The sequence below is a fragment of the Leptonotus elevatus genome, chromosome 8 (assembly GCF_054856555.1).
Source record: "Leptonotus elevatus isolate MCC_2025b chromosome 8, RoL_Lele_1.0, whole genome shotgun sequence".
NCBI classification, from domain to species: domain Eukaryota; kingdom Metazoa; phylum Chordata; class Actinopteri; order Syngnathiformes; family Syngnathidae; genus Leptonotus; species Leptonotus elevatus.
The window spans coordinates 22,610,118-22,634,118 of NC_141246.1; the positions used below are offsets into that span (position 1 = coordinate 22,610,118).

Genomic DNA, 24,001 nt, shown 5'->3' on the forward strand with positions numbered 1-24,001 from the left:
AAGTGTTCTTAACATTGTTAATCTGTTATAACAAAATAAAACAAATACTTAAGAAAGGCACAGCATTACAGTATTTGACATGCAATGTGTTTGTTTAAATGGCAATAATACAGTAAACAGTGGATAGGTAGTACCCCCATCGGTCCTTGTTCTAGCATTCCAGGGCGAATACTGTACTTTGCTTAATGTAAAAAACTTGTAAGTTTTGGCATTCAGAAACCTCCAGTTCAAAGATAGCAATATGAAATGACGATCATGTCAAATGCCAATGTTCTTCACTGTATGTACACCATTTACACATCTGTACGCACACAGACAGATACACATTCTACACACTTGGTCCGCCTTTGCAGCATTTGAAAAGGAAAAGTCCAGACTCATCCCGAGGAACAACACAGGCGACACAACACTCATTCATTCAATTTGGCCAGGATTTGGCACATTATTTTTTCTTTTCCTGATAACCACGAGCAGGGTTGGTTTTTCCCTCTTCACACTTTCTGAGGTCAAAAATATTAATTACATGGCTTTTAGTCTCTTAACCCAACGTTTATAGAAAAAGGGGAGAGAAGCACTTAAATATTCCAGTTAAAAACAACAAGCATCAAATGGAATATAAAAGAGGATGTGGACAGGAGCATTTCCACCTCCCGTCCACAGAAGGTGCACTTCTGCTTGTCATACAGTAAATCTGCAATAGCCCTGAAATTCGGTTCTTGGCTGTGTTTGACAGTCGTGACTCCAGTCTGTCCTGTAATACATTAAGGTTATTTTTGTAACTAACTAAAAAAAAAAAAGTTAGATTTCATCTGGACAGTTTGGTGATGACTCGAATGAGGGCAGCGTTCTCATCCTTGAGCCTCTGGTTGTCTGCTTTCAGGTCTCCCAGCACCTTCACAAAAGAACAAGATGCTGGTGTCAAATCCTTAGTAGATACAAATCATTTATAACGGTGTCTGACAGAGAAGTAGACATCAGGGTTATTATAGTTTTGAAAATTTCCATTTTAGTTAGTTTTTATTTCTTTTTGAGTTGGTTTTAATTCGTTTTCAGGGTGGTTCTGTTAGTTTTTATTAGTTTTAGTTATTTCATAAATGCTTAGTTTTAGTTTAGTTTTATAGTTACTTTCAGTTTTAGTGTTTTGTTTTTGTTTTTTAAGTGTGTATTAATTGTGCGCAATATTTTAAAAAACACCATGGGAGCAACGTCTTCTAAAGGTGCTTTTCTATTGGCTGCTACTAGATGACGTCACTTTTGTGTGACACACTTTCCAATGTCCTTATTCCGGTTAATATCAAAATAAATCTACTTAAAATCACATTTAAAATCATCCTGATATGCTCATGCATTAAATTGATTACCAAAGACTAAAACGAAGGACATTTTTGCTATAATTATAGTTAGTTTTAGTTAGTTCTGTAAACATAAAATGTAGTTTGTTAGTTTTTTTAAAAGCATTTTCGTTTTTATTTTATTTTGTCAACGAAATTATTTTGTGAATTTTAGTTTTTGTATGAATAAACACTTGTGTCGGTGCCACCACATGGAGATTGTCCTCGGTTTACCACGGTTCTGATTTAGGATGTTTCGATGTTACGAACAGAACATAATAGAAGAAGGCACGTGCGCTCTGTTGCCGCAGTGCAGTTTTTTATTTGGTTCATGTTTTATATTTGTGGCTCTAGGCCACAAAGTCTTTTTCATATCACATTCCACACCACTCAAAAATGTGATCTTATTTTGGTACGATGTTTGTTTTACATGTCATTCCAAATCTGCAAAAAATGATTATGAAAATTATTATTATTATTATTATGATTATTATAAAAATGATGATGATTCTCTGTTGTAGAACTAAGCAATGTCTGCCATCCAAGGTAAAAAAAATAAAATTTAAATTAAAAGTAACGAAAACTAACGAAAAAAAAACAAAAATTCCAAAAACATTTTCATTAATTAAATAACAGAAAACTAACTAACTACATTCTATGTTTACAGAGCTAACTAAAACTAACTATAATTATAGCGAAAATGTCCTTCGTTTTAGTCTTTGGTAATTAATTTAATGCATGAGCATATCAGGATGATTTTAAATGTGATTTTAAGTAGATTTATTTTTCGCACTATGGTGTATTGCGCACAAGGAATACACATTCTTTTAAACTAAAACTAAGCATTTATTAAATAACAGAACCACTCTGATAACTAATTATAACTAACTAAATTTAAAAAACAAAACTCAAAACGAAATGAAAACTCACTAAAATGAAAATTCCAAAACAATCATAACACTGCTGCCATCTGATGGTGAATGGTGATATTACAACTAACAACTATAGCGTAGACACCTGCTAATCAAATCGTGGGCGATAGGGACTGGGCTGGTCGTACCCTGAGCAGACTGTTGTGATTTAGATGAAGATGGTTGACATACTTTTTCCTCCCACTGTACAGTGAACCCTTCATTTATTGGCCTATGTTCTAGGTCCACTTGCAAAAAGTCACATTTTCCTTTTCATAGTTTCACCTCTCCTGCACGTTACACATTTCTACTTCTTAAACTCTATAAATGTCAAATAAGATAATATGCTATAGTGCTCCCACTAGTCTAAACACGGTATTCTGATTAATATTACGTTTGAGGAATATGAGTTATACAGCAAAATTCACCCGTTTTCTCAGGGGGCGGCCATTAGGACACTTGCTGTCTACTAAAAATCACATCACAGTTGCTCAGGGACCAATCGCCGATCACCTGTTTTCTAAGTTTGGTCATGTGACATTCGCGAGGTGAGCGAATTATTGTGAATAACTGTGATTGGTCATCAATAACTGAGCAACTCGGCTGTCATTTTCAGTGTGCCAGCAAGAGGCCGCGCCATGAGATGGATAAAAATGGGTGGATTTTGCTGCTTAATTCATATTCCACAAATGCAATATTCATCAGAATATCGTGTTTAGACTGGTGGTGCTGCATCAACATAATGAAAAGAACATGTTTGTCTTTGTTTTTTTATTGTACATATTAATCATTGTGAAGTCAGTGAGAACCTTCAACTCGTCTTCCAGCTCCACTGCTCTCCTCTGAAGGGCCAACTTCTCCTAAAACGCAACACAAGCCAAAGTGAGTTTTTTCACCAACTTAACAAGAACGCAAAGCGAAGCTTGTGATGCAAGATCTCGTTGTAGTCGAACACACTTACAAATCTCTCCAGCTCCAACAGAGCGGGTCTCACTGTGCTGCTATCTTGACTCTGCCACGGAGAGAAATGGTCAGAAATTGTCAAAAAGTCAAACTCAGTTTTCAAAGATGGAAATTTTTTGTGAAAATTAATGAGAATTTATGGAAATTAACCAGGAATTTACTAATTGAATGTAGCCTTCTAATAGGGAACCTGAATAAAGTTGGGTAAATGTTTTAGCATAATGTTGACAAACAGCCACATTTCATGCAGGACAGGTAGACTGATACCTTGAATTATGAGCAACAAAGTTTACAAGTTTTCAAGTTATGAGGTGTCGCTAGTAGTGATGGACAAATGAAGCTTCATGAAGCACTTGTGATACTTTGTTTAAAAGATGCAGTGGAAATTCAATCAATTTCCATGATGGCACTAGCCTTTATATTTAAACAAAGAGCAATTTTGATTAATTATGATTAATCGCTTAATTAAAAAGGCTTATCAACATTTTATGCCCGCCAAATTTAAAGGGTACCCGTTATGTGTTATTTTTTTCTACATTAAATGTTATGAGGACATCTTCAAAAAAAATTATCCACTACACACGCTCCTCTTTTTCTAAACAGTTAATTACTTGCAGAATTTAAAATAAATTAAAAAATTACCCCAATAGTTTGACATGAATAAATATTCTGAATATCATACGCAATCATTAAATGCTTTACTTGAATGCATGTAGTTATGTTTATTGCTAAAACACAACCTGTGCTACCTTTAACGTAACCGTCCGCTGCCAGCTAAAGGATCATCTGCATTTAATAGTGTGATTAATCTGCGTTAATACATGATACATTTTTTTGTGATTAATTAATTAGTAAACGCTTTAACTTTGACAGCACCAGTTTGAATATGACCTTTCCATTAAATTATCCTCAATTCTTTTGTGATTCTCATGGAAAGTTTCCAATTTGTAAAATTCCCAAATGTCACCATCTTAAATTCCCATGGAACTGTAATGGAAGCTTTCTGGAAGTTTCCCAATCCGTTGGAAATCTACCAGCGCTGTCACACAATCCAGTTAGATAAACTCCTTTCCCAATTAAATTTAAAAATAAATAAATAAATCATTCTTTAAAAAAAAAACGTGTGGTATCTGCCCCCGATCAAACAATAAAGAAAACAAATAAGTAAAATAGAATAAAAATGAAAAAATAACAATAATAGTAATAATAATCAACACAAAATAAATGACATTAAGCCGTAAAGAAGCTATTATGGTAAACTAAATGATTCAAGAGCATTGCCTTGTGCTATATATATTTTCCAGTAATTGAGCTTTTATACATTTTTTGAAAATACGAATGGACTGAGATGATTTCGTTATATAATCCAGATTGTTCCACAAACTGACACTTTGAGTTGAAATACATCGTCCGTTTTGTTTTGTTCTGTACTTAGGTTTGGAAAAAATATCTTCCTGTTAATTTGTACTCACTTTTCCCTTTTAAAAAAATTTGATTTGCATGTTAATTGGTAAAATTTCATGATGGGGTTTATACATTATTTTAAGGTGATTAAATTCCATCAATTCATTGAATTTGAAAGTTTTTAGTTGTAGAAATCAAACGTCAAACTGGTCCGACCTGTCTGAGTCTTTCCAGCTCCACTTTATTTTGGCTGAGCAGCAGTTCCATCTCCTGTAGCTTGTCCTTCAGTGCCAGGTTCTGCTGCAGTACCTGGAAGTAGAGCTGGAGGGGAAACCCACAAACATATGACAGTCAAGGCTCAGAATGGGGAGGTTCTGATGAGGCTAATAAGGTCCATGCATGTACAGAAGATGGAAATAACTTGGTGAGCATTCCAGAAATCAGCAACTTGTGTTCACTTCTATTTAAAGCCAGATCTCTTGAATAGGACTCCAGTGTTTCCTTTTTAGGAATGTGCACGATTGTGCATGGGGAGGAGCTCAGACACGTACCATCCTGTAGTCAGCGTCTCCTAATCCACTAGCACTGCAGACAAACACAACGCAGATTACAACTCAGATTACAACTGGCTTGCTTGTCTTTGAAATAAATGAATAAAGGAAGTACGAGAAGAACTCTCATGCTAGGGACATTACATACACAAACAGACACCTGAGAGATCAAACTGGTGTGAAGTGAAGACACTTGGGGACACACACTAACTCCTTCAAAAGGATTCAGGAGCATGACTCAACTTGATATAATGCAGTACTGACTTGATGTGCTATAGACAACACGATTTCGGCACGCAACAAGCTCACATCAGTTGCGCAATGCTTTATTTGTCATGTTGAAGCCACTTATCTGCAGTACTAACATATCTAAAAATGACAGAACAATTACTCAAAGACACCAAAACGTGTATTTGCTCATGACTGAAACAACAAGATCCCAGAGGATTGTTCTCACTTTTTTTTTAAACAATCTGAACCAACCAGATTTCAGAATAAACAGTAAATAGTCAACTAATGAGACTTAAGGTAATGTCGGCATTTGTTTGGAGGTGGGTGGGGGGTAATCCTGACCGGAATGCATCGTCCGCCACTGATACTTTATCACGTAATATACAATAAGACAACATATAATAACATAATAGCAATAAACATCAGAATAAAAATAAAACTCACGTGGAGGCGTCGTTACTATTTGGATCATCCAAATGAGCATCCTCATCATCATTCTGAAACACAAGCCAGTTGTCAGCGACACTTGTTACTCTTATTTTCAGATAAAAAATGCCACATTTAAATTTAACCTACTCAACTACTGACAAGTGTTTGACTTTCAAAAAAGCTAAACCAGTTCAGTGAGCACCAGGTAACCCCGAAGAGTCGGTCTGGTTTTCTACAAATGTTCTCAAATAATCATTTGAAAATGTAAACACTGGCAGAGATTTAAACAACACTACAAAAGATGACATTGTTGGATCAAAATTGGCCTCACGTACTGGGTCAGTTCACTCAACCCAATGTGCTAGGTATAAAAACCCCAGCATTGGCACAGAGGGAAAATAAATCCTGCAGCCACTGTGCCTGTATGTGATGTTGAAGACCGAATTACCCAGAGGTGTAAATGTGGTGCGTTTCTTTTGTTACATGGGCCCTGTGATTTATAAGCAATCAGTCAGCTGTGATAGGTTCCGCCTCACCCATGACGCTGAACAGGTTATGTGGTAGAAAATAGATGGACATATGTCCAATATTTCGTCATTTTTTATACTGTGGGGCCATACAATTTGTATTCATGTATACACTAATTGTGAAAACTTTGATACAGTATACAGAAGACATTGGCTTGGCTTGGCTTGACTTGGCTTATTCTTGAGTGGTTTGGAAGTTGTCAACCAATCTTATTTTGCAGTACACACCCCTACATGAATGGAGTGGAAAATTACATTATAAACCCCAATTTATAATTGTTAAGCACCTCTTTTAATTATAACACAACCCCAAAAAATAAATGAGTACACTGATTATAGCCTTCATTGTGGTTGGCAAAACAACAACAACAACAAAACAATGCATTTTATGAAAACAACAAAAACAAAGTTGACCCCTGCTACTCGCGGGATATAGAGGTCTAGGCCACAATCGGAGAATTCCCACAAGTAATTGATCCCTGTTACGGCCCTGGCTGTATTGTGACCAGTATTGTATAATAATTCATGTGTCCTTGAAAGAATGTGAAGCTGCTGTCTTTTGGTGTGTGTGTGTGTGTGTGTGTGTGTGTGTGTGTGTGTGTGTGTGTGTGTGTGTGTGTGTGTGTGTGTGAATGGGGATGAGAGTGTCCCTTTAACTCATCTGCTCCCAAAAACGTATAAATATGTTCTATTTTCAATATCACCATGCTCTCAAAGACGTATTTATACGTTTTTTTATGCTAGAGAAGGCTTTTTATGCACCCTCTGAACTGAAGAGAATGCATGAAGCAATGCTAGTTATGACAAAAACGGCCAGCAGAGTATAAGAGAGCCCCCCCCAGTTTTAAACAGAAATGTGTATAATGATGAAACTTAGCTATATTCTAATGCTAATCCAGTAAAACAGCCGGGGGGAAAAGGGACTGCTTCAGTAAAAATGGCTGGAAGTGAATAAGTTAAATAGGATCTGGTGCAGAGATAGGAAAACCAGGTCAAGAAAGTAAAAACCCTGCCAGAGTTAGCCACAGCTTCTCAAAATGACCTTGTTTACTTGCCGGTTGAGTACAAGCACCTATAGCTAAAGCCAAACTGTGGCAGGGTTTTTTACTTTCTGGACCAGCATTTGCCATCTTAGATCTGATTAGACTGAGGTGGAGGCCAGCGATTGGTTGAGGAGGAGTAGTAACTGAGAGCGAGGCGGCCCTCCGATTGGCCGAGCCATTGCAGCCGCACATTCAAAACGCTTCCCACAGTGACAGTGAGTGCCGGTGATCTGACAGCAGCAGTTCCTCTTGGCCTCCCAATCAACTCAACTCTGTTAAGAAAGCTTCATGTTCCTTAGTTTGCGTGCCGTTTGCTGCCTTTTGTTTTTGAACCCATCTTGTGAATCCTTTAGTTAAATTGTTGTAAATATATTTTTGTGTAAATATGTTTCTTGCCTCTGGCCTCTTTTTGTTTTAATAAATTGTCAAGTGTCAGTAGATCCATCCGTTTCTTTTTGTAGGTATTGTTGCACTTGATTGCACTTGGGGGGGCCTTTCTGTTCCCTTTGTTCCCTTTGTTATGCTACGCGCCTCAGCCTAGATGGACGCATAAGAATGCCCCTCCCCCAAATTATTTATTTTAGGCCAATGCCAATTCTGATACTTGACAGAATAAAATACTGATAATCAGCCAATTAATTGAGAAAAAAAACAATACTTTTTTGCAATGTTATTGAAAATTCCGCTCTGGAAAAAAAAGGGTGAATTTATGACTGCCGTACCGTGAATGTAGCTGTAAAGCAGACTCCAAAGTTGGCAGAATTGTATTGAAAAGGAATCTGTCGTTGATTGTCTGTGAGGACTCAGCTGTTTGTTTGTTTGTGATGGCGTGAGTGCCTTTCTCACCTCTCCATCCGGCTGAATGACGCCAGTGGAGCGCCTCTCTTTTCTTGCTCGCCTCCTGTCCTTCACTCCCAGACGCCTGTCTGCCTCAGGCTCCTCCTGCTTCACTGGGTCTGTGTCTGTAACACATGCAGGAGGCACTTCAAAATATTGTAGCTTAATCAGACAGAAATCTTTTTTTCTTTTTCTTTTTAAACTACTGAATTATGTAACTACACTGTGAACAGCCTACAAAAGAATAATGTAATAAGAGCTAAAAAGCAATGATAACAGGAGTAGCAAAGGAACGTCTCCAGAAAGCAACTCACCCCTCTCAGCTGGCGTGAGAGTGATGATGGGACTGACGGGCTGAATGTTACGAGGCAGGGGATCAGTAGATTTAGACACAGTCTTCTCAGCTTCCTTTAGGTCTGTTAAGGTCACACCCTGCAACAGACAAACCCACAATACATAAGTAAAGACAAAGACCTTTCAGTTGTCTTCTGGTTAATAGAAAAGGTGGCATTCACACACATTAGCAACATTTTTAAGCTAGTTGAAATGGCATTACAAAATATGTTTTTGGGGGATTTATCACCAATGTTAGTGAGGTCTGCCTGCACCAAGGTTTGACTCCAATTTAGATTTTAGTCAGGAGATAAATATCTTCCACGGAGCATTAAATGCTATCACGACTACAGCAGTTACTAAACCTAACTGATGAAGTAAGTTTCTTCCAATTCCATTAATCATGTCAGACTTCTGTTATTGTGGAAATAGTTCAAATGTTTGGCATACATCAGATCATTATTGAGGGATGGACAGTGGTGAATAAAAATAATTGGGCGAGCTTTTATATTTTAACTGTAATAACAGCAAAGTGTTTGTTTTTCTAAATACACATTGCATGAGAAGACCTTTCATTGTGTTGGATCTAAAAAGCAGTGTAGCCTTAAGAAAATAACTTATTAGTTTGGCAAAGCTTCATTTTGCTGGGGAAATTCAAAGGGATTCAAATTTATGGGCACTTCAGGGTTAGGCATGGAAATGTATTCAGCGTTATGGATACACATCTGATGAAAACACCAAGATTGAGAAATACTGTCAACACAAGCTGCACATTCAGTACACAGTCAGCAATGCATCACAGATCATCGTCATGAGCTGGATTTAACACACAGACGTTTCTGTCATTTTCATTGAAATCACGCCAATTGAATATCTCTGCCCAAATGTTGACATGATGTGATGCGATCTATTCCAATCTGCTGTTTTCATGCGTCAATCGTTTCACAGCAGTGTAATGAACAGAGCGATTTACAGTATTCATCAAATGCAGGTGTGTCGTCTATCTAGCACAGAACTTATAATTGTTTTTACACTTGTGGACGGAGGAATAAAGAGGATACATTTGTCCATATGTTTCATTATTGAAACCAAAAACAGATGATGTCACCACGTACTTACATCAAGAACGCATGCGCAGACAGGACACAGTGTACTTACTGCAAACATGAATGAAATTTCATTTGGATTCTGCCATTTTCATTCGGTTTGGACACTCAGTTCCTTCCTTAGCTGAATACATGCTAACTCCATGCAAACCCGCTTTGAATGGTCAAATAATTTACCAAATTTGACAATATTCATCTTTGTTGACGACCCTTAATGAGTGGGGTGTGCAAGCACTTCACAACGTGAAAAATTGCTGCATCCGTCTGCATACCTGAGTGGAGCGGCGGGACTGGCGCAAGAGTCGAGAGCGAGCTTTCCTCTGAGATTCAGACTCCTCATCTCTGACTGGAGCTTGAAACCTGAACAAATGCAAAGATAGGACAAGACAACTTAGAGCCACGCACATGTTGAGTAAACATTTTGGAAAGTTCCTTTCAGAATTCACTCTGTATGTATGTAGTTGTGCATTTCCTACTTGCGCCGCTCAGTAGTAGGCGTGTTTGGACTCTCAGACGTACTGTCCCTCGTATGAGGGGTGGGCGAAACTCTTGCAGTGCGAACTGACTTGTCCTGTTCCTTATCTTCCTCTCCACCTCTCTCGTCTGATGCCTACATTGCAGATATACAAATCATCCAAACAAACAAATTGGCATTTTTTAATGCTAGTTTGAAAACAAAACAACACAAGAGTGCATGGAAAATGATAAACTAGCCCAGTGCTTCTTACATTTTTGTAAGACACACCACGACCATAACTAGTATCATTCGTCTAAAATTGTTGTAAGTACACATTTACAGAGACGCTAATTCTCCTAGCACACTCCGCCAATGAGAGCAATACTGCCACCTACTGTAGTGAATGTGCAATTACACTTCATTTTAGTATGGGACAAAAATGCTCCCTCTTGGGGGGTCCGGCCGCATATTTGAGAAGGACTGAACTAGACTAATGTTACAGCGGGGGAACATTTTTTGATCCCCTGCTGAATTTGATAACTTGACACTCACATTTGTTTGTTGGTTTATTAAATATGTTAACAGACATAATATCTGTCAAAACTGAATTAAAAAAAACAATGTATAAAAAGGTGTAAAATGTTGAGCATTATATTGCATGAAAAACATGCCATATACAGTACATTCATTTTAATTAACACTAGTCCTCTCTTGGGTCGTGGGCGTACTGGAGCCTATCCCAGCTGTCTTTGGCTGGTAGGCCAGGTACACCAGCCAATCATATAAAAGTTGTAAAAATGTTGAGCATTTTATTGGCTTAAAATAAGTATTTGATCTTGAGAAACTCAGTCAAAATGCTTGCCCCCACAGACTGGCTGGTGCCCATTTGTCACACAGCTGTGCACAATTAACCACTTACTAAAACTTCTCATTTCAACACATGACAAGTATACATAAAGCACAACTGTTCCCATTTTTTTGCCAACATCTGTCACTCATTACAGGGTAAAAAAAAATACCAACGATTTACCAATCAAGTAATATATAGGAAGTACACTTATTAGTTTGAAAATGTGTGTGAATACAGAATGCATTTTACAACTCCTTGTAATGTTGATACAGTATATGAGCAATAAATAATCAAACCCTAGCTCCTTTAACAACTGCCCAGACATACATGGGCTCTCTTTGAAATACAGTGAATGAATCCACAAATTGGGCTTGTAAATCTCACCTTGTCAACTGGACTGGCTGCAGATGTGGTTCCACTCTCATTGTCTGGACTGGACACAGTGGAGCTCTCTGGAGAAAGACAACAAACTGTTGGTTGAGCCTCAACAATTATGGAAAACAAATGTATCATCATAGCAGCCGTTTTACCGGGACTGCCCTCCTTGTCCTCGCTGAGCTCCAGACCTCCTGAGACCCCCCTCTCTTTAGACTGGTCCTGCAAGGTCATCTTGTCTTTGCTGCTCATCCTGCTCACTGAGGTCCTGATGGCATGAACAGAGTGGAAGAAATAAGCATGCAGACTGTTTGACTCGGCATCATTGAATTTTGTGAACATTAACATTTCCTTGAAAAAAAAAAAACAACAACTGAAGAGTGTGAAGATACTGTCCAACAACAAGGGTACCAATATGATGGTTAAATCAAACGAGTGTCAAAATAAATCTTTCAAAGTTTATTTAAAGAGATCTAAAACGATTTTGGACTCTGATAATTATCAAACACTGACAAGCATTTGTCAACTATTCTAATATGTAATATAATATATGAGCCAGTATTGGATGAATACTAACCTCCGTTTTTTATTTTGTGCATTTACAGTGGTAGCACCTTGTTGGTTTTGCCGTTCTCGTATGGACTGCTCGTTGCGCCACTATGGAGACACACAGTTGTTAGTGATCAGGGCATGTGACTGCATTAATGAAGAAAAATGTCTCACATTAGCTTGTTTCTGAGCTAAATCCTCCAGGAGCTCCTCCACGCTTTCATCTGCTACATCCAAAGGTGTTTGACCCTGCAGAATATATGCCACAGTGATTGATAAAACAAGAAGAAATAGTCCAAAATACAACACTAAATTCCCTATCAATCAAAAGTAAAAAGAGAAGCCTCACTGCGCTGCTGCGGGCTTCCATATTGCACATCTGTTCAGCTAAAATGTGACAGGCCTCCGTCTGACCCCAGTGCGCAGCAGCATGCAGAGGAGTCCACCCGTCAAAGTCCACCGCCGACACATCCAGCCCACATTGACAAAGTAGCCTGGACATGGTGACGTAAACAAGACAGTCTCATGGGATTTACTCACTTAAAGGGGTTTATGATGTACCAAGCGAGGATGACTCTTCCCTAATCAGACTCAAACTGAACTCAAGTGTCCTCGCTTACTTGAGAGCTTCCACGTAGCCTTTGGCTGCAGCCACGTGAAGAGGAGTAGCTCCAGTCCTGGGATGTCGTACTTCAACAGGTGGTCCCTCTGTCAGCCAGGTCCGAGCATCTCTTGTGATCTGCTCCTCCTCTACCCGCTTGACTGCCTCCAAGTCCACACCTAAAACACAAGCACGATACAAATACTTTGACATCAACTTATATTTAGTTGTGATTTTTATTGAGACAACAAGGAGGCTTGATTTACTGTGGGTACACATAGTATTCAGATCCCTTTAAATTGCTCACTCTGTTTGCAGCCATTTGCTAAAATAAAAAAAGTTAATTTTATTTCACATTAATGTACACTCACAGCACACCATCTTGACAGGAAAAAAAACAGAAATGTAGATTTTTTTTGCAAATGTATTAAAAAGAAAAAGTGAAATATCACATGGTCATAAGTATTCAGACCACCTCATATTTAATTCACGTGCTGCCCATTTCTCCTGATCCTCCTTTAGATTGTTCCATCTATGTGTAATTAAACTGATTGGACTTGATTAGAAAAGGTACACACCTGTCTATATAAGATTGTACAGCTCACAGTGCATGTCGGAGCAAATGAGAATCATGAGGTCGAAGGCACAGCTCAAGATGCTCAGAAACAGAATTGTGGCAAGGCACAGGTCGATCTGGCCAAGGTCACGCAAAAAAACAACTGTTCTGTGGGGTTCCTAGAGCACAATGGCCTGTTTGGGGCAACCAGAACTCTTCCTAGACATGGCCATCCGGCAAAATTGACAATTGTGGGAAAAGAACCTTGGTGAAAGACCCAAAGATCACTGTGGCCGAACTCCAGAGACGCAGTAGGGAGTTGGGAGAAAACTGCACAAAGTCAACTATCACCAGTTGGGGCTTAATGTCAGAGTGGCCTGACAGACGGAAACCTCTCCTCAGTTCAAGACAAGTGAATGCCGCATAGAGTTTGCCAAGGAAGGACTCCCATATTATGAGAAATAAGACTATCTTGTCTGTTGAGATAAAGGCTAAATTTGTTGTCTTCAATTCTAAGTGGTATGCATGGAGAAAACCAGGCACTGCTCATCACCTGTCCACTACAATCCCCCGCAGTGAAACATGGTGATGGCCGCATCATGCTATGGGGTTGTTTTTCAGCTGCAGGGACAGGATGACTGGTTGCAAAAAAAAAAGAAAAAAAGATGAATGCAGCCAAGTACAGAGAGATCTTGGGTGCTGAGTGTTCAGGACTTCAGACTGGGCTGAAGGTTTACCTTCCATCAAGACAACAACCTTAAGCACAGAGCTAAAATTACACAGGCGTGGCTTTGTAACAACTCCGTGACCATTCTTGAATGACCCAGCCTGACCTAACTTAATTGAAACCCTTCAAATGGTGGTCCACCAACATCCACCATGCAACCAGTTGGATCTGCAAGGAAGAAAGGCAGCGGATCCCCAAATCGAGGTGTGAAAGACTTGATGCATCATTCAAGTCAAGCTAAGTTTAGCCCTTAATCACAAAAGAGTCTCAAAGGGTTTCACACGCCCACAGTTGACAAATATTAACAACACCCCGAACATTCCCAGAAGACTCATCGCTGTACTAGCTCAAAAGGGTGCATCTTCTCAATACTGAGCAAAGGGTCTGAATACTTATTACCAGTTTTTCTTTTTTAATATGTTTTTTATTTTTATTTTTATTTTATTTAAATTTCTACATTTCTCTTTTTTTCTGTCAACATGGGTGCTGCGTGTACATTAATGGGAAATAAAATGAACTTTGTTGATTTTAGCAAATGGCTGCAACGAAACAAAGACTGAACATTTTTACTGCCTATATTTGGTTTATTTTGCCTTTGTATTTATATTGACTTTCATCTGACATTACATAGATGAACGCTTGAAACAACCGGCATGCATGTGGGGCTAAAATGCATATAAAACCCTTCATGAGTGTAATAACAGGCAGCAGCAAGCAACAACACTGAACTAAATAATAAACAAAAATCTTCTTTATGTAGAGCACTTTAGCAACAACTGCAGCTATATGGAAGTGATGGACAAAAGATCAAACCATTAGAAATAGACTGATAATTATCCTATTACAATTATAATAATAAATTAATAATACAAATGTTACCATTTATTTGTCCTAGACTGATTTTTAACTGCATCAGGATATTTGAACGTCCATATTTGAAACTCCAGTTTGTTCCTTTTTCTAGGTTGTACCTAGAAAAAGGTAATAATGTAACATCTCTTCAAGTCTACATTTTGCCAGTTAGAAGATCATGCACAGTATTGATGGTTTGATTACATTAGGTGTGCAATGACAAGGCAGGTCCGATGTGTACGTTTATGATGGCAGACATTGAATTCATTTAGATTTGTGTCAACATTTGTTATTATTATTGTTGTACTTTCATTGTCAAATAGGCCATATAGGGAAGTTTCAAAACAAAAACAGTAACCTTGGAAAAGCATTCACTCTGATCCATGCAATCCTTCCCAGAGAGAAAGCCGAAGTATATTCCATTTTTTCAAGTCAGTTTTAATTTCTTCGGACAATTTGTCATAATTAGATAAAAACAACTGTGTGGTCTACTTAGGACTCGGAGTTACACCCAGATATCTAAATCCCTGTTTCCTAAATGAGACAAGTTGGGACGGCCACCAATAGCGTATCTGATTTGTATTCATTTTATTATAATACGATATCTTACTAACTATGCTGATCAAGACTACGAAAGGCCTAATTCTAATCAGAGTTTATTAGATGCCATTTTATCTTTACGCTGCCATGACCCATACGCAAATTGTCACTTTAACCATGTAATGTAAAACGCGTTGGTGTTGTTTAGTCACCAAAGAATGCTTACCTTGTCTCACAGTGTATTCCTGGAGAAGGGCCTCAGTGGTTTCATCCAGGGCGATGTCCACAGGAACGTCACCATCACAGTTGACAGCAGAAAGAGAAGCACCATGCCGCAAAAGGAAACTGACAAATCAAGCATACAGTGAGAAACATTTCGAAAATGAATAAATCAGCTGTTTAGGTGAAAACACCAAAACTAACAAATAATCTTTGTTGAGCTATAAAATTCTACCATGTGTTTTCAATTTGCATAAACGCGGTTTCAAATTCTACACACTGCGGCCAGCCCAGCATGTTCATTCTTTAGCCGAGATGTTGTCCTGCCAAACACAGCAACAATGCATTGTTGAATGCAGAAATAGCCTGGCACCCACAGAACACTCCGATATGGTGTTATACACAACATACACAAAGTACTTACAGCGCTTTACTTTGTTACAGCTTTTAATTTGATCTTCTTTTTTTTTGTTAGTCTATAAATTATACACACAACAGCCGTAATGACAATGTAATTTTGTTGTTTCAAAGGATACTGGACTCATTGAGCCATTTTCAGCAGTAAAAGGTTTATTAAATATTTTATCTTGGAATTAATTTGATAACATCATTATTTTCCATGTACAATTAATACCTTTAAAAGCGATTTTTCCACTTGCTGTCGACTGAAGACGACATCACTGGTGCTGAGGAAGTAGGTAACGACCAATCATGGCTCACTTGTTTTCTGGGTTTGGTCAGCAAACTGAGCCATGATTGGTCGTTACCTACTTCTTCAGCACAGGTGATGTCATCTTCAGTCGACAGCAAGTGGAAAAATTTATTTTTAAAGGTATTAATTGTACATGAAAAATAATGTTAAGTTATCAAATTAATTCTAGATAAACTATTAACTTTTTACTGCTAAAAATGGCTAAATGCGTCAAGTATCCCTTTAAAGTTTTGCAATAAGAAATCACATCTAAGTAAACAGTCTTTGCCATGAGGCTAAAATGTTTTATTGTTTCCACTGATAATCTTTGAGCCATTTCTACAGCTCAATGGGAGCCCACCTGTGTCAAATCCAGTTGATTAGACGTGATTTGGAAAGGCACAAATGAAAGGACAACAACTTGGCAAACCAAGCATGAAGTCAAAGAAATTGTCTGTGGATGTCTGAGACTGGGATTGTTTAGAGCAGGGGTGGGTGTGTCAAAACATCAATGTTTCCCACAGTGTTGTTAATACTTGGGCGGGCCACCCAAGTAAACTGGCCACCACCCAAGAAATGTTCAAGAAAATGTATTTAAAAAAAATAATGCTGTCACTTTGTGGATCGTGAGGCTAGGAGGAGACGTAGTAACAGGACTGCGACACCCCTCCACACACCTCCGGAGTCACATAAGTAGATTTCAAATCTGTGGGAAACACTGAACTCATTTTCGTCACAGGCCATATCGTAGTTATTGTTCCCTTCAGAGGGCTATTAACCTTTTGCACGTGACGTGACAGCCCTCATGGGAACGCCCCCTCTGGGAAACTGGACGGCAAAAGAGTCACTTGCCTGTATTGTAACCATTGAATCTCATACAGCGTAAAGTCCTTTATCTAATCGATTATCTTATAAAATTGTCATATCTTGCTGTACGGTTGGTTGTGCAGACAGAAAAAGGAGTAAACCAAATGTTGCTTTTTATCACATACCTACTAATGAAGACGAACGACGTGGATTGATAGCAGCAATCAACAGAAAGGACTGTCAGCCCACAAAGTATACAAAGATTTGCAGCAAGCATTTTTTGCGAGGTTAGTAGATAAATGCTCAAACATTTTACTAGTAAACGTACACTCTAACAAAGATTGTAACAGAGGTGTCGAAATGCGTGTTTCAAATCACATTAACGAGCCAGATAGTTAGCGTCCACTCCAACTGCACGAACAAACAGCTTAGTTTTAAAATGCACCTGACTGTTTAATAATGGGGGATTTGAAGTTGTTCACTCTGAAGCCGACTGGAATCATATTCACGAAATGACTGCATAGCTTGCCACTACAATAGTCCCCCATGCTGGTCAACATAACATCATCACAGCGTTTCAATATAGAAAGGACTGTGTAAAAATAAATCAATTTGCATGATAAACAAGTTTTATCTTTGCATTACGAGGTATATTGTCCCCCGGTGTGAGCGTAGCATCTCGTCCCAGAGACTCAGCCAGCGACAAGCTTTTGAATAAGCCCCGGTGTAAGGAGAAGAGACGGCATTGACTACATAATGATATAGGTCGTGCGCTGTGAATTCCGGCAAAGTCGGCGATTTGATTAACTTGGTAAAAACATCAGACGACAGAAGGTAAGGGGCTGTTTTCAAACTAGCGATCTCCAACTTAAGTAAATATCGCGCTCTATGAGTTCAGACTAAATGTGGCACTTCGACTGACAAGCAACCTTCGGTTGAAGTAGTAGATTCCATGGCTCTATGGGCAATAATAACATTTAATTTGTAAAATAACAGTCGCTAAGTTGCTCCGGGTCACGTCCACTTCCATTCAACAATCATTTCCTTCCGCCGTCCGTCATAGGGCAGTCACGTGATCAAGTGACGTCGTTGCAAATGGTCAATATTATGTCTGTAAAGCCATATACATAATGTCGCTGGCGTCGGGCTGAATCACATTCCCCCCACCAAAAAAATTCTGTTGGTCGTGTGGGTGTTGTTTTTACAAATGACTGACCTATTTAAAGTGTTGAAAATGGCTTGCTGCCTTTGATGACACAATGTTAGGTTAGGTTTTGGCCCGACACCAGCGACTAGGTTTGAAATGGGAAGCCAGTAAAAAAATGTCAAGTGGACTGGTAACGAAAACGCTTGAAGTATCTCAATTAAAAGTTAAGACAATTAGCAAATTGAAACATGAAGTTGAGACAGGATTTGCCTTCGTGGGCCACATAAAATGACATGACAGGCCAGATGTGACCCCTGGGCCCTGAGTTTGACACCTAAACTTTTGAGGCACAGATCTAAGGAAGGGTCCCAAAGAACACGTGGCCTCAACCATCCGTAAATAGAAGTTCAGAACCATATGAACTCTTCCTGGATCTGGCCTCCTGTCTAAAGAGCGACTAATGGAGAAGAGCCTGACTCAAAGAGGTGACCGAGGACCCGAAAGTCACTCAGTCAGAGCTTCAGCGGTCCTCTGTGCATAGAGGAGACCCTTCCATGAGGACAACCAACTCTGCAGTAATCCACCAATCAGGCCAATATGGTAGATTGGTCAGACAGAAGCCACTCCTTCACAAAAGGGACAAAATTCTCTGGTCTAATGAGACAAAAGATAGATTTTTTGGGCATGAATGCCAGGGAGCAAGTTTACCAGACACTGCTCATCAACTGGCCAATACCATCCCCTATTGCCAGTTGATGAACCCACGGCCCAATTCCGGTAATCGAGGGCCGGAGTCCTGCAGGTTTTTAGAGGTTTCCGCCCACTAGCACACCTGATTCATATAATCAACTCATCAGCATGCCTGATAACAATCCTGATCTTTAGTATCAGGTGTATTGGTAGGCGGAAACATCTAAAACCTGAAAGACTCGGGCCCTTGAGGACCGGGATTGGGGAACCCTGCCCTACAGTGAAGTGCTGTGGGTAGTGTTGCCTGGGATACCGGTACCAGTACTGTACCTCGATGTTTTGGCGTAAAAAACGGCATAATTTTTTTTTAGCACCGGTACTTAAAAAATAAATATGAGACAGCCCGCCAACTCTGTTTTAAAGGCGGGTACACATACACGCACGGCCGCCTGTCTACCGATATGCGGAAAACGCCTTAAGTGGCACGCCTCTTACGGCTTGTGTGCGAGAAGGCTCAGGAAGATGGATTCACGCACTGAACACTGAAGCGCTTGCTGGCCGTGCACTCCTTGTTGAGAAGCATAACGAGCTAATTAAGTATAGCGCTCGCTGGCCGTTCACTCCTCATTGAGAAGTATGATGCGCAAAGTGTCGTATGGAAACTTTTTTCCCCTTACATGGCCGACAGCCACGGCAAGCCACCCGACATGACGTTTTGTAACAAGAACAAATGTTTTTCGCGGCGAAGCAGAAGAAAAAGGAACAATCACTCCTGGCCTTGCAGTGGACTCAAGGTACGTTCAATGAACAGGCATACAGTAAGAAATCACAGGTATGCATAGAAAAAGCCCAGATGACTGACAGAGCGACAGGTTGTGACGCATTTTTGACACTTCCCTTAAAAAAATAAGTGGAGTGTGAATTATTTTGTTCCCAGTTTGTAGTATTTGGTGACGCATTCGACTAATTGGGAGCGTAATGGAGAAGAGCAGAGACATGCGCGCACACTCAAGCAATGATACATTGAGTCATAGGAGTGCCACTGTATTATTTACCAATATTTAAAACGGATGATGTCAAATAAAGTACTTATTGCATGCAATGTGAAAGCACATACAGTATATACATAAATATATACAATATGTACATAAATTAACATGTATACATACTAATATTTTGAATTAATAAATGTTTTTTAAAAAAGTAACGTTTTAGTACCGGTATCGAGGTATTTTATGCAGGTATAGTATCGAAATCAAAATGTTGGTATTGTGACAACACTCGCTGTGGGGACGTTTTTCAGCGGCACAACCCGGTGAATAGTTAGGATTAAGGGAAACCTGCGAAAGAACATGTTGACCTCAAACTGGGGTGAATGTTAATCTTTCAGCAAGGCAACGACCATGAGCACACAGCCAAAGATATCTAAAAGGTGACTTAGGACACAGACAGTCTGTTCTAGAATGGGCGCAGGTCGGATACGTGTGCAAAGCTAGTGGAATCATACTCAAAATAACTTAAGCCTCTAATTCCTACCAGTGTACCAGTGTTAAAAAAAGGAAGAAAAAAAAACATTCAGCAAAGATTGGGAATAATATAACATACTCTGCTATATCCCGGTAGCCACAAGAGGCAGCCACATGTAGGGGTGTCCAGCCCTCGCTGTCAACCTGGTTCACATTGGCACCGTGCTCCAAAAGAAAGGACACCATCTCCATGCTACCATCGATGCAGGCCTTGGAGAGTCACATTTTGAATGTAAGTTTTGTTCTTATCAAACAGTAAGAGAACAACTCAGGAAGTAGAAGCAGCTTCACCTGATGTAACGCGGTAATTCCATCAGCATTGGAACAGTTGATAATTTCAGGCCCATCCTCCTCGTTGCTGCTCATCATCTCCTTGGCCTCTTGCAGCATCACTTGGGCCTCCTCAGTGTCCCCGCTCGCACACGCAGCCAGAAACTCTGCAGCTCTGTCAAACCTCACCCTTTTTCTGAACGGCATGATAGACAGAATATTGGATTAAGACTTTTAGATTTGATAGTTTTCCATTCATCCATTTTCTATGCTACTTTTTCATTTTAGTGTGGTGAGGTGGAGCTCATCGCAGTTGATTTTAGTGAAGTTAGTGAATCTTACTAGTCTACCAAATGATGCACAGTGCACAGCCGCTGCGAAAAGCAATTTGTGGAGACATCTGTTCTACTAAGAAAGAACCATTCAAAATATAATGTAAAGCTTAAACACACTCATGAAAATTGTGAAGTTAACAAACACGATCTAGTGGTGGGGGATGGGGAGGGAAATCAATATTGCAATATATTGTTGCACTCGCAGTTGCAATAAATATATCGATACACTGATGGCAGATATCGATATTTTATGACAACACACCAACCCGATGCACATAATGGATTAACCCCCATTCAAACATGGCAAGGAAGCTGGAAACATACTGAATGTAACACGCCGCCTACGCCAAGGCTAACCAATTGACGCCAATGCAATAGCCTTAATGGGTTTCTACTGCGCGGCGGCGTGACCTTCAGCTTGACTTCCTTTTTCGACTCACATATCAAAGTTTTTATTGAAATTACCTATTTTCTACCAACATTATCATAATGCCAATCCTGAAAGTATATTTAATCGCTAATTTCTAACACTAAGAAACTGTTAGTTAATTATGCCATCATTGTAGATTCGACACAATTCTCCGTCATTAGTGGCTAGCAGCTAGTGTTAGCATTAGCAACAAATGCCAGGCTGGTACGGTGGCCCTAAAGCACAAAATGCAAAAAAGGGCTGGCAGCGTGTGTACAACCATAGCTCTTGAATAAAAAAAAAAAACGCTATCATGCTGTCCTGACTCAAAGCTTCAAAAAGAACACGGTCAGACTCAGTGTTTGATTCACAGGCTGACACAGCACGGACGTTAATAACCTGGACTCAGAATGTGTGACACTCATTTAGGGCACACACAGCAAGTTGAATAATTAGTGCTGTCAATATCGAATATTTTTAGAATCGATTCATCTATCAATTATTCAATCAATTAATCGGCTTAATTTTGTTTTGCATTAAAGTGTATTACATATGCATTTCCCCCTCCCTGATTACTGTTTATTAACCAGTGATTGGTGTTTATTTCGTACTTGGTATTCGTATACTGGTATTCTGCCTGGTTTGTTTACACTGTGTTAAGGAAGCATTTCCATTATGTTGCATTGCAGAAATATCAGAAATGCCCAAATGTTTGGAATTTAGTATAATTTGTCAATAAAAGTGCTAATCCCTCCGCACTCTCTGACAATGAGAGCACCACTGCCATCTACTGTAGTGGATGTGCAATACACTTTATTCTACTACAGCCAAAAAACAAAACAAAACAAAACATGTTCCCTAAAGTCATACGCGCCCCACAGGGTGGCCTGCCTGCCCCCCTATTTGAGAAGCACTGATTTAACCACAATTATCACTCTGAAGAAGTATATATTACGTAATTTGGGAAAAAAACCATGAAGGGCTTTGAGAATTCCCAAACCTACGACTTTGATCGCAAATTGATTTGCTTTATCGGGGTACTGTAGAGCAATAATCTAAAAGTGCAACCCGATGTATCTCATTTGTAGTCCACCCACACAGGTCCACGCACATTCTTCATTGAGGACCTTCGAGCTAAGCTAACAAGCGTCCATCTGACAAGTAGTGTTCAACTGTTCACCACAGAGGTTTTCCTCACCGTCTCTTGGGAAGCGGGCTGCTTTCATCGCCCCTCGAAATAGGCTGCTCACTCGGCGGCTGCTGCAGCTCGGCCTCCGGCTCCTCGGTTCCTCTTTCCACGGAATCGCCTCGCCATCTTCGCCGGGGCAAGGCCGAGGCTTTGTCGGTACAAGAACCGGCCCAGCGCTTGAGCTGCTCTAGCCGCTTAGTCCTCGCCGAGTCGCCCATTAGTTTATCCGAGGAGGACCACGATATTAAAAATAAAACATAGCCAGGAAACGAAAGACACACCCTCCATGCGTATGCTTCCACTTCCTGGTCTCTGGCAGTGTGCAACCTGGAGGAAGCCTGTGCTCGTGCTCGTGCTCGTGCTCGTGCGATATGTTAGTGAGTGAGCTGCGCGAATGCGCGCGACACTTCACACAACTCAATGTGAGGACGTCACAACAAGGCGTGTTTAGTGCAGTACAGTAATTTCTATTGCTAATAATAAAATATTTTAAAAGTTAAAACTTCCTGCCAGGAAAGACGAAAATAATAGTCAATTATTACTCATCAGACTGTTATATTCAAATATCACTCACAATGAACAGTTCGAGTGTTTCAAAACTTGGAATGCGACCACCATGGAAAACCATTTGAACAATGAGCACTTATTCAATATCTGTATCTCCTTCTCGTGCCCACATCCTCCATAAACTATTCTGCGCTCTTTTCCCCCCACTAACAACCAGAGACGGCTCCAGGACTTTTTCTCTTGACCGATCCATAGAGAGGTGAGAAAGTCATTTATAAATACAGTATATCTATAAACTAATAAAGATATATTAATATAAACTCTCGACCCCCTCCCAGTATTTTTTTTATATCAATTTTAATCTAGATAAACCCAACAAACGTTTATTTAAAATCTTATTTTGTTCAAAAATAATTAATGTGCAAAATGTTCAGACAACAATAATGTATACTGATGCTAAATCAGTTTTTAACATAAACTTAACAGTCGTAGTTTGTGCTTAATTGCCCCAATTAAGTGCAGGTAGCTATTGTAAACATGTCTTGTAAACCTCCCATCCAGCATTCTGCCACTTGTGGAAAAGTACAACTCACAATAACATCTGGATGTAACAGAACATAAGAACAACACCTTTTAGTAATCCAGAAGACAAAATTCGATTTCACGGTTTAGCAAATTTTCAACTATTAGATTTTTAAAATGACGATTAATTGAATTCATTTGATTTATTGTCCAGCCCTGTCTTATCATATGAACTAAAGTGTTGGATGATCTTAACTCATTTGCTCCCAAAAACATACAAAAACTTTGTATTTTAAATATAGCCATGCTCCCAAAAATGTATTTATACGTTTTTTAATGCTAGAGCATACAGAAGGCTTTGATGCAGCCTCTGACCTGAAGAGGTGGCTTAAAGCAATGGTAGTTACTACAAAAAATGGCCAGCAGGTGGCAGCAGAGTATAAGAGATCAAACAGGCCCATGTTGCAAAACATGTTTTAAACAGATTTGTGAATAATGATGAAATTTAGCTATATT

General features: G+C 39.4%; 1 protein-coding gene across 1 annotated transcript; it reads right to left on the reverse strand.

Moving 5' to 3' along the window:
* ppp1r12c (protein phosphatase 1, regulatory subunit 12C) lies at positions 1-23,690 on the reverse strand. Its single transcript, XM_086083693.1, has 20 exons — positions 22,466-23,690; positions 20,545-20,719; positions 20,333-20,463; positions 15,400-15,518; positions 12,518-12,677; positions 12,247-12,391; positions 12,072-12,146; positions 11,926-12,005; positions 11,504-11,616; positions 11,358-11,425; positions 10,143-10,276; positions 9,939-10,026; positions 8,542-8,659; positions 8,237-8,352; positions 5,836-5,888; positions 5,161-5,194; positions 4,826-4,930; positions 3,204-3,254; positions 3,052-3,102; positions 1-892 (listed from the first exon to the last, which is right to left on the reverse strand). Exons 1-20 carry the CDS (start codon positions 22,672-22,674, stop codon positions 806-808), a joined length of 2,112 nt encoding a protein of 703 aa, XP_085939819.1. The 5' UTR covers positions 22,675-23,690; the 3' UTR covers positions 1-805.
* Positions 23,691-24,001: the final 311 nt, after the last annotated feature.

What these genes read in the sequence shown, in the direction of transcription:
- ppp1r12c (XM_086083693.1), bottom strand. Translation starts at nt 22,674, where the DNA reads ATGGGCGACTCGGCGAGGACTAAGCGGCTAGAGCAGCTCAAGCGCTGG. An exon ending in AGCCCGCTTCCCAAGAGACG is followed by an intron (nt 20,720 to 22,465) that starts GTGAGGAAAACC and finishes CATGCCGTTCAG; the next exon opens with AAAAAGGGTGAGGTTTGACA. An exon ending in GGAATACACTGTGAGACAAG is followed by an intron (nt 12,678 to 15,399) that starts GTAAGCATTCTT and finishes CTTGTGTTTTAG; the next exon opens with GTGTGGACTTGGAGGCAGTC.